The sequence below is a fragment of the Symphodus melops genome (genome assembly GCF_947650265.1).
Source record: "Symphodus melops genome assembly, chromosome: 1".
NCBI classification, from domain to species: domain Eukaryota; kingdom Metazoa; phylum Chordata; class Actinopteri; order Labriformes; family Labridae; genus Symphodus; species Symphodus melops.
In genome coordinates this window covers 9,632,728-9,644,456 of record NC_136691.1, presented here as the reverse complement: position 1 = coordinate 9,644,456, position 11,729 = coordinate 9,632,728, and the positions used below count along the sequence as shown (strand labels likewise).

The following is an 11,729-nucleotide window of genomic DNA, read 5'->3' as shown; positions in this document are numbered from 1 at the left end:
CAGAATGAGCTAGGTCTGGCTCGGATATGATTAGTTAGAGAGATGGGGGGGGGGGGGGGGGGGGGGGGGGCATTCATGCTGAGAAAAGTTAAATGTGAGGTTAATTCAGGATAAACTAAAAGCAGCAGGGTGCCAGTGCTACTTCTTGGAGGGCTGCAGTGTCAAAAACAATTAATTGAAAGAGGTCATTGATAAGGTAATTTAAACCACCTTGTACAGTAGGCCTAATGAAAAAAAAAAATCTGGTTGTATTTAACATTAAAACATGTCAAGTGTCTCTGTTGGCAGTGCAGCTCTCCAGAGTCGAATGACACCCTTGCTTTAACATTAGCCAGCCTGGACACTTGTAGACATATGCTGCTCTCTTTAGAGTGTTAAAAGTGTTAGAAGATTAAGAAGGCTGCATAACAAGGGTGAGAGACAACATGTAAACATATTGGGATCACTGTCACACCCTGCTCCACTTCTTACTTTAGACACCTGTCCATGTGTCACTGCTGTGGATCTCAAAAAAAGTTATATGCAAGTCTTATATGTAGTTTGGAGGTGAGAAATCTACAGTATACTTTATTAATAACTGAGAAATTGGCATCAACGTTCAGATTGTTTTGTATTGAATTAGCTTCTTTGTTAGATTATATTTCTCTGACTGGGGAGGGGTATTCACCACATATATTCATGTTTACTGCCCAAATTCTCTAAATGGTATCACTTTAATTTTAGATAGATTTGGTTTCTTTAAATGGTAACATTAGACCTATAATAACATGCTTAAACACTCAAATATTATTTTAGTATTATTAGAACAACATTTGGATGTTCTTTGCAAATGTGTGCAAATAGACTTTTTTCGGGATGTTTGCGATTTGCGGATTTATAAACGCAGCTAGTTGGCCAAAATAACTTGAGCGGGTTGAACTTACAATTAATATATTTATTAATTCATGCTCACTATGCAGGTCCAGTGTTGTGCCAAAGAAATGGTTGAGCCACTGTTGAGCATTCTAGCTCTGACTATTTGCTACTGCTATACTGTCAAATGCTCTACTACCCTGATGTAAATTAGCCCAGTTAACATATGGTATTTGGCAGTATTTTGATCGTTTTTTATTTTTAAGTTGTATGTAGAGTACCTGTTAAAATACATTTTGCTCAATTTTCGGAAGGTTTTTGTTAACGTTAGACTGGCCGACTAGTATTCCTATAAATTTGCGGTTAATAGACTTTGAAATTAGATGCCTAGGAACATCCATCATTTATTCAAGAATTGCCAAAATCCTCTTGGAAAAAACTCATTGCATCATTTGAGTGTTTATGCATTTATCACCCCAGGAAACAACACAGAATCTGACAAGAGAAACAACTCGAAATGATACTCACTTGGGTTTTCCAGAAACAGGCTTCTTCCGACGGAATATACTAAAGAAGTTGTTGTTCCCAGACTGAGCTGACTTCCCGTCTCCGACATGCATTCGTACCACATCAGATGTGGTGAAGGCGCTTCGGACATTTCTCTCTGGTTTGGAAATGATAATGTACATTTTAGGTGTGAACATGCAGCCCAGTGCCACTGTTACGCTGAGGCTGACAGAGAAAGACGTGGTTATGATCTTGTAGTTTGAGCCAAAATAGATGGGCACAAAGGCCAACCAGATGATGCAAGTAGTGTACATTGTAAAGGCAATATATTTAGCCTCGTTAAAATTGGCTGGGACGTTTCGTGTCTTGAAGGCATAGTAGGTGCAGCTCATGATTAGCAGCCCATTGTAGCCCAGTGGTGCCACCATGCCTACGTTGCTTGTGTTACAGATGAGGTAGACCTCACGTATGCTTGGGTAGGACTTGATTGGCTCAGGGGGCTCCAGAATGATGAGTGCAATCTCCAGAGTTAGCTGCACACTGATCAGCATAGAGGCAATGACCACCTGGGCCCAGGCGCTCATAAAACGGGGTTTCTTGGTGCAGATCTTCTTCTTGCTGCCTGCCAGGATGCGGGCGATGCGGTTTGTTTTGGTCACCAGAGCAGAGTAGCACATGGCAGATGATAGGCCCACTAGAAGTCGCTGTAAGTAGCAGGAGGCCACTGTAGGACGGGCGATTAAGGTAAACGGACAGATGTAGCCCAGGAAGATACCTATCAGGATGATATAACAGAGTTCTCTGCTGGACGACTTAACCACAGGTGTGTCACGGTACTGGATGAACACAAAGGTGACAAAGGAGGTGATCAGGATGCCCACACAGGAGAAAACCACCGCGACAATGGATTCCACATCCGCCCAGTCGAGATACTTCAGGGGAAGGGGCTGGCATACTGAAAAGAGAAGAGGAGATGTTAGATTAGTCTTCTGTTGTACATCTTTAAGAGAATAAAAGGCACATTAAGACAAGTAAAAAGAAAACAATGAGCAGGCAGATGTACAAGTAGAGATGTTCTGATACCATAATTTCCTTTCTGAGACTGATTCCTATACCTAAGCTCAGCCATTTGCAAGTGTCTCTGTGGTACCATTACCATAAAACAGTGAAATCCATATTATCTGGATTCTGAATATCTTGAATGGATGTGATATTATTGTTATCAGTAATTATGCTGAACGAAACCTAAATCTAAAAAGCTGCGTACCTTTAATCCAACTAGCATCTGTTAACATTAGTTAACAGTGCTAGTGTTGACCACAACGAAGCTTAGATCTTAAGAGCAATCTTTTATTTACACGTAAGCTTCTGAGAGCCTGATATGTTCTGTAAACTTTGTAAACTTTTAAATTTTGACTTGACTTAAAATTACTCTCAATGTGTGACAGTGAGAATCCCATTGTTGTCATTTTGCTAGACTTATGCAACACTCTTGACCAGCATAGCAGTGTAGGTTAGGCCACAGTTAAAATGCAGAGTTTTACATCATAAAAAAAAACATGCTTATAGCCTTATTTGCACACACTGCGACAGGGTTGACTTTTTTATACAACTCATCCACTTCTACTTTAGTGAGCCTTAGAGTTTTTCATACATTACATGATTAGGGGCAAGTCTGACTTGACTGACAGGCATTGTAGCACTCAGCTGAACCTCTTTCTCTGTTAATAGATTGATTAAAAGTTGGGTTGAATAGAGTTTCCAATATAAAGGTGAGGGTTGGCCTTCAAAATGTCTCTTCAGAGAACAATTGGGGGCATCACTGGTACAACGCTCATATTTGCAACAGTCTATGTATTAAAAAAACATAGCATTATCTGGCATCGTCGCTGGTAGTTGACACTGAATTTGAGGCTGTAAACGGATTTTTGACTCTGGTATCAGAATCTCTGGATGTCGGAGAGAAGAGGCCAAGACAGGAGACATTAGTTATTCAAGATGGCCTCAAATGGCTCAGTAACTCATTTCCATGTGTAATCACGCACCTACCAAAGCTGCAATTCAGTCTAATTTATCTGTTCATGTAACGCCAAATACACATGTACACACATAGGTAAGTGTGTCAACTCTGTCACCATGCTCTAGTTTCACGCTTGTCATCAACAACACAGTGGAACTTTGTCGAGCTTAGTGGGAATAAAGTGACATCCCTAGACATCCTCAGCTTAACACTATAAATGATATGCTTCTGCTAATAGCATTATACTCACTGACTATCATCACAAACACAGCAGTGCACATGGGAGCCCACTTGCTCCAAATGTGTCAGATTTCTGACATTTTTAAATAACCTCACTTGTCACTACAAGAAGGTTGGTCATTTTCAACACAACATTTTAAACATACTGATGTAAAACAGGGAAGGTGCAAACCAGTTGTTGCTCCACAGTATTACTTCAGCAGTTCTGCAAAAACACACATGAGGAGAAAGTGACTTCACTGTAGCACACTACAGTGAAGTGCTGCTTGCTTTTTTTATGACCACCCACCCGGCTTGGCCACACTGTGTGCAGACAGACAAGGGTGGCAAGGATAAACAGCACTTATCTGTATTTATACAATTCTTTCCCTTATTCCCTCATTCTCAAACTCTTGATCTCTAAGCTTTGGAACAACACTTACATAATTCAAAAACAAAGCTCATCCTTCTGCTGTACTATAGAATTATGGTATGACTTGGTGAAAAAAAAAGGCTTAAATTGTTGAACATATGAACAGTACAGCCTCACTCTATGAATAGGGCACAGACTCTCTCTATTAGTATTCTCGAGATGTGACGTGTAATGAGAGAGAAGGGAGAATTTCTTCCTCGATACACTGCTGAAATGTATCCCCAAGCCTCTCATGTCAGTAATAGGATTTTACACCTGGGAACTGAGAGCTCCTCTCAACTCTATAAATCGCTGTCAAAACAACCCCTGGGTCACCACCAGGCAAGGAGCAGAGAGGAGGGAAGTGAGCAGCGTCACTTCTGTGAGGGGAGCTGTGCGTAGGGAGCAGGGTCGCAGTACCTGGATGATGAACAGCATCAGTAAAAGGAGGTGTCAGGGTGTGAAGTGTGAACAGCCTTATGGGGGTAGGAGGAATGTAGTCCAAAGAAAATGATATGTACTGTTTATATGAGATTGGTGCTATGGGATATAAATGTCGAGAAAATTGAGCAGGCAAACGGTAGGTTAGCTAGCAGCGATACATAAACTGGAGATGATTTGGAGATAAAGTATTGGGTATTGGAGAGTCAATGCACTGATCTGCAACCATAACCATAGTGTTGTTTTTATTTATTGCACCACCATCAGAATGACATTAGGGATCAGTAAATACTCATGTCTAGGTTTTGAAATTTTCATCAGGACACTGGACAGAAAAGCTGTAAATGGACCTAAAGCTGTTCCAAAAACAGTACAACAACACAGTAACAACGTTAGCCTCTGATTCATCCTTGACTATGCAGTCATGTATCCATAAGCATGGCAGTTAACACTGATCCACTTATATCCTGCACCCCCACCACCCCACCCCAAAAAAACATTATCTTGCTATTATAACAAACGCAGATAATGCTTTCACAAACTGCTATGCTGTACTTGACAAAACTAGTGAAATGCTCGCAATCAGGAATAGCCAACAATTTCCTAAATCGCACAGGTATCAAAGGGGCACTCTGTAATTACTTCTACTCAAGTATAGGTATCAAAATCAGTATTGAGGAGGAAAGAATTATTGGTATTATAACATCTGATGTTGAAACGCAATTTCTTCAAAACTGATAGTTTTGACATGAAAGTATAAAATGTGCAATCTGGTATCTGAAATTATCTGTGGATACATTACCAAAACCAAACAGTTTTGGGTCCAATTTTGGGTATCAACAACAAAGAACAACAGAGTTCTGCTCAGAGCTTAAAAAATATATATAAAAATAAATCATTAATTTGTGTATTTATTATGGTCATTTCTGTGTTTACCAGCAATATTATGGATTTGTAATTTTGGTGTCAGGAACCGTATCATCTTTTAATCTTTTGTCCCCCTGGCAATAAGACTGTATAACACTTCACTGTCACGGCAGGGAAGAAGCGCACGGTGATCCCTGGAATCTTTTTTCACTTTTTTCTCACTCCTCATCTGCACTGCTGACCTCAGAGTCAGCCCCCAGTTGGACAATGTAATGCATATTGATAGTCACTTTACTGAGCACTGGTCACTTTAAAGATAATCACCCTAATCACGTCTGGTTTCATCCCACTGTTGTGTTATGCTACATCTGTAAGGGTTGACATGATCACCCTAATTAGGTCAAGTTTCACTCTATTGTCTTCAACACTTAATGCTAATCTGCTCTTCAATAGTTGGGTACTTAACGATAATTACCCTAACCACTCCTGGTTTCAGGTTATTGTCTAGGACACTTAATGCAAATCACTGCTCCTTTAAGTTGGTGAACCAATTTACATTCCTGCATTGACTGTTTAACGACTGTTTAACGACTGTACTCACACCTCTGGCATAAGCTCAAACACCTCTGTACATGCACATGTAACTAGTTTCTAGAAGGTCAGCACTTTGTTTCTAAGGCTCTTTAACTGTTTACAGGTCTCTTTTAACCAACACATGTTTTTCTCTCCTCACAGGTTATGTACATTATGCTATATTAGTTTTAAGTCTAACTGCTAATGCTAACTGCACAGGTTTAACATATAATTATGTTTATTCTTAGTCACATAGGGGCTGCTATATCTTGTTTGGGGGATTTTGTATACAGGGGGGGGGACAGCGGGTGTGTATTGTAACTAATGTCTTGTGTCCTGCCTGTCTGTATAATGCTACTGGATGCCTTGAATTTCCCTCGGGATCAATAAAGTATCTATCTATCTATCTATCTATCTAAAGCTACAGTCTACCAATACATAGCCTACCAGTAACAGTGTCAGTCCCAATACAGCACAAATGCTGCATTAGGTATTGGCCATTATGCCATTTAATAACTAAGTATGCAATTTTTTAACAAATTCAAATACCTTACCAAACAAAGCCTTAACAATAATTTGGTTTCAAGTCAACTGTGTGAAAATAACAAACTATATAAACATAATGGTTGCAGAGATAATTAACTTAGTCATAGCTAGCCAAGCTAGTGCGTGTGGGTTGGTTATGATTGGTTGGTTGGTTAGTTCCTCCTACCTGCCAGGTCGTCATCAGGCCACCATCCCAGCTCACATGCCTTGCAGGTAAACTCATCCTGGACGTACTCATTGTCTTTGCACGTGGTGCAGATCCAGCAGCAGCTGACCTCCCCCTTCCTAATCACCTGCATTCAGAGAGGCCAAACATCAACAGTGAGGGGTCAAAGACATCTTAGTAAGCAGTCACTATCCTAATCCACACACTCAAAACATGACAAGCACATCACACACAAAGCAACCTGGAGAAGTATTCAGCATCAAAGGCATATTAGGATACGATGGGGTATATTGTTTTAGTGAGCCCCAGACATACTGTTTATAGAACAAGGCCAGCTGCATTGACATTCAGAACACAGTGAAGCTCTTACTAACACTGTGATATGTAAAGCAGGGTGATAAGTGGGGCAAGAAACAAAGCAGATAGAAGGGGAAGCTTGAGCCGCCAGGAAAGAGGATGCACCCTCCCTAAGGGCGACTTAGAGCATAGCTACTGTAGACTGAAAACAAATGGCTCCAGTTGAGGCAAATCAGGGCATTTCAGTAAATAAACATTTTTATCTGCTATCTTGAGCTGGCTTTTTAATTAAGACCTTTTTCCCTTCATCTTTTGATAAGACTGGGACAATATGTGCTTAAATTACAAATGATAAAGCCACTGTATATGCTTTATCTTACTCAAAGGCTTTAGCAAAATATTGAATGAATAAAACAGGATTCCAACATGTAGGAAAGAGTCACCAAAGAGAAAAGATAAGATCCCTGAAGAACTATTCATCACGTACAACTGGTGACGTTGTTCCAGTTAGAAAAAAAAACAAAAAAACAAGTTACAAGTTCGAGAGCACAGGGAAAAACATCTTGTCCGTCTTAACTTGCACGGTAAGTTGTTCTTTTAATCACACTTAGGGATAGCCATGTCAGATGGTCAGTCCCTCAACCACCTTGTCCAAACAAACACCAAGCACTCATATGTAACCTACTAATCGAGAATAATGTCTGACAAAAAGTTGTTAGCCTTTGGTCTTCATAAATTTGAAAAAGAAACGAAGAGGCAAAGGTGACAAATAAGCATGTACAGACCTACTACAGCACCAGGCTCAAGAGGCTTTCCCGAACCTGTGTTGAGAGCTGGATATAAATCATGTCGAGTCATTCTGGTCGTCGCCCTAGTTTTGGCGGTGAGTCATGGCTCCGTTGCTACCTGTCGCCCCCGTCTGCCTTTCTTGGGCCAATGCGACATGTTGAATCGGTGTCGGTGAGAGGGATCTCTCGGATTGGTTGTTTGTTCTGAGATTTCATTTATCTCCAGCTCTTGTTTTCTTTCTCCACTTTATAAAGACCAAGGGCTGAAAACGTCAATGCCATTTTCAACTGTATCTTTTATCACACTGTACTCTCGATTAGTATTGCATTTAACTGTAATTGTATTAGTGCGTTTTGTAGAAGTAGCTACTTTTTGGAGATATGCTAGGAAGCCTGTTACTATGATAGACATTACCTTTATGACTAGTGTTTATGAGCATGCTGATATAACATCAGGCTCATTGCCAAGGGTGTCAAAGTACAGCCCCTTTTGTTCTGGAGGCTTTGAAAAAACATTATCTCACTTGTGTTGGCATATATGATCAAGTTGTTTTGTGAAACCATTGTGTGTCTGCCATGGTAAGAAATTACCCTCTGTGATGAAAAGTTTGCTACTTAGAGCAGAATGGGTGCTAAATTAGATCTGCTTACTGGCATAGTGTGACATTAACACTTCAACATGGTTTTGGATCATTCTCTCAGTCTGAAAGCAAAGTCTCTACTGGTTTTAGGGGTTTTCAGACTTAAATTTACAGTGACAAAGTTAATTTAATGCCAACGAATTTGCTCGTAGGAGGATTCCAATGCCCACCTTAATCTGTCCTTTCGAGCAGGGCTCACTGCAGACTGAACGGACCATGTCGCTGCTGTTCATCCACAGCTTGTAGTCATCGATGTTCAAGATGCCCTCATGCCAGGAGCCCACATTTATGTAGTCATAGCGACCATCACCCACACTCTGGAGATTCATGATGTCATACCTGGATGGAAAGACAGAAGGGACATAATCAGTATAAGTTTATTAAGTGAGAAGGACTAGAAATAAGACTTGATCAAAGAATGAGAAAGAGATAGAGAGGGAGGGGAGAAGAAGAGAGTGACAGGTAATTTAATGATAACAACATAAGAGCTTAGCAAACCCTTTTTCTTATCCTGAGTCACTTAAACAGCGTACAACCCCGATAGTGTGACATCAAGAGCTCATGCCAATGTGCACTGTGGCCTCATTTCTATACTGATCCAGGATTTGCTCCACCTGACCTCTAGTTGACGGAGGAATGACATGGCTGTGTTGTCTCACTGTCAAGCGCTGTCTTTTGGACTGCAGTGAAAGGAAGGTGGCTGCCACAGTGGACAATCCACTGAATCTGTTCCAGTCCAAACTATTTAGATCCATTCATGCTTAACATTGGTGCACATGTGTGCTAATGAGTAGGACAGTTTTAGCCAGGAGATATGAAAAGATAACAGCCACGTCGATCTATAGATTCAGTTCCTTTTCTTTCCTTTTTTTTCAAGCTTCCGCATCCTCTTACCTTCCTGGGGTGTCTCCGTTTTCATCAAAGTAAATCTCTTCCCCTGAGACTCCTCTGAAGGACGTCTTCAGCAGGTAGTCCAGCAGTTTGCTGCCATCGATAGGGTCCATGGCCTCACACAGTCCCGTCTGCCTTGGGCACAACTCCGTATGCATATCATGAAGGCCATGAGCCATGGCATAGATGGCATTGATGACAAAGCCCATTTTGCTATCCTGTACATAGTTCTCATGCAGACTCTCATTTCCTGTTAGAGGGAAAAGAAAGGGGATGGAATCATTTAAAATTGAAGAAAATTCCCAGTTTTCTTTTCTGTCACCTCGGGTACAAAGAAGAAAGATTTGGTATATTCTAAAGTGCTTCATAACATCGGAATCACAGATAGTTTACTGCAAAAACAGAAAGTTATTTTGCAGTAAGATAAATAAGCACATGTGGAAATCATAGCACAATATTCAAAAGCTCAATAGGAAACAGATGTCTGGGAAGATCCCAGGACTGCAGATGCCAAGTTTTCCATTTCAGATAGCACGTTCTCAAAGCCAAACGTCATTGTTTGGAGGGTGGAAGGTTCGAAGTAAAAGTACAAATGTTTCAAATTTTTGTATGCTTGTTTGAAGATAGTTCTTACATGGACAAATTAAACATTTCCTACTGTCTCCACAGGAAGTGCATTAAAAAAATAATCTTTAGAAGGCAACATGCATATATACTGTAGTACTGTGATTTGTATCGTGTTTTTCAGGTGTTTGGGTGAATTGTGTTTAGGGTGAGACATTCCTTGTTGCCACTTTTGTGTAAAAATAACGGCCCATTTTCTTTGTATTCCTCATACAGCATAAACAAGGCCAGTGCTCAGTTATACTGGAGTTTGAGTGATGCAATCCTTACTCTGAGCTTTGCAGCATCAAAACATCTCAGGTTTAAGACGTTAGAGTGCCAAGGATATGAGTGAGTGTTGTGTAAAAGAGAGCATCAATCAAAGTCTTCCTGTCTTTGAGGACTCAAATGCTTACATGGTGCAGGTGCAATATTGTTCAAAGTCATCAGCATAATATTGGCTTTAAAAATGAACTTACCACCTTGAAGGTCTTTGGAATGAACAGATATGTAACAACATGATGCAGAGAAAGTAAAAAAAAAAAAAAACTATGACTCAACTGCTCTGAGTAACAGACATCGCAAGCCACCTATTGATTTTACTTATCATTTAATTAACAGAATTTCTAGCAATGAAGTTGAATGTGGTTATGATTGCTTTGTTCATTTAATGACTTTTTTAATTTTGATTTGTTGTAAGTAATTTTGCAAAGAACAAAATTTCCCATGATCACCTTGTTTGGGAGCAAAGGGAGAGAGTATTCAGAGAGGAAGACAAAGAACGACACATTTTTTATTAATTACGTGTTTTTACTAACTCCCCCTCAGGTCATATTTAGCCCTTATAGTCAATTGACAGTAATATGACAGAATGGAGGAAAGCATGATAGAAATATGGAACCATAAAACAGTGTTCCAATATCTTCCTTTAAAAAAATAGGCATTTCTCCAGAGTACCTACCAGTGCAGACTTTTTTGTAATTCTTGTTCTCCTGTGGGTGGCCTGAGAGGCGACACTGGAAGCGGTACTGCCAGAACTCAGCGAACCAAGGGTTCCTGTTGTTGGTGTCCAGACGCAGCTTCAGGTAGTAGTCATCGAAGGTCTTGACCACCTCTGACTGAAGCTTCATGGTGATTCCTCCCTCTGCTTCCTGCTCAAAACCCTCCACAACCTCATATCTGTCCGCCCATCCATCACTGCAGGAGACAGAGAGGAAGAAGAAGGAGCTTTAGTGACACCCACTTCGGGGGAGACATTCAAAGATTATGAAACAGGTATAAATGCTTGTAACTTTGAGTGATGGGCACTTCCAGACAGTGAGGATACATTCATATTGTTTGTATGAATCTGCTCGCAGCAGATTCTGACTGGCATGCACATAAACGTGTTCAAAGTGGAAGTACTACAGTAATTTTTACCTCACCAAATATAACCAATGGAGATCCATATAATATAAATTTTGAAGAATAGACTCCATATCTCTTTCACGCTGACGTGACCTTTTGAGGAGAATAAATATTTAACACCAGCTTCTTGAACTTTGATTTGATCCCGAACTGTCAACCTCTTAGTGCATATTGGTTAAGCAACCAAAACTACCATTCTCAGTACAACACTTCCTTGCCTTTTTTAATGCACTTTAGTTATTAACTTTTTTGTATAGTGATTGCATAGCACTGCTTTTACACAAACTCATGCAATATCTTCTACCGATGACCAACTGGACTCATAGTGAACTTAAGACCATCATAAATTGGCTAAACATTGCAATCTTATGAACTGTACTGACATCCCTTATTGGAGTTGTTTGTCTTTATTGAAAGCACAGCTGAAGAGAGACTTGAAATATGGCGAAGAGAGAGTGGTGTTGACATTCAACAAATGGTATTGTTTTGGGTCCCTCTT

The 11,729-nt window shown here is 40.3% G+C and overlaps 1 protein-coding gene across 2 annotated transcripts in view; it reads right to left on the bottom strand.

Annotated features, from left to right (window-relative positions):
* Positions 1–11,729, bottom strand: part of grm1a (glutamate receptor, metabotropic 1a) — a 35,857-nt gene that overhangs the window by 3,962 nt on the left and 20,166 nt on the right. For both annotated transcript variants that reach the window (XM_079341208.1, XM_079341207.1), the window contains exons 4-8: positions 10,785–11,020; positions 9,224–9,470; positions 8,500–8,668; positions 6,604–6,730; positions 1,381–2,314 (exon numbers count right to left, since the gene is read on the bottom strand). In XM_079341208.1, coding sequence (XP_079197334.1) covers positions 1,381–2,314; positions 6,604–6,730; positions 8,500–8,668; positions 9,224–9,470; positions 10,785–11,020 — 1,713 coding nt within the window. The remainder of the gene's footprint in view (positions 1–1,380; positions 2,315–6,603; positions 6,731–8,499; positions 8,669–9,223; positions 9,471–10,784; positions 11,021–11,729) is intronic.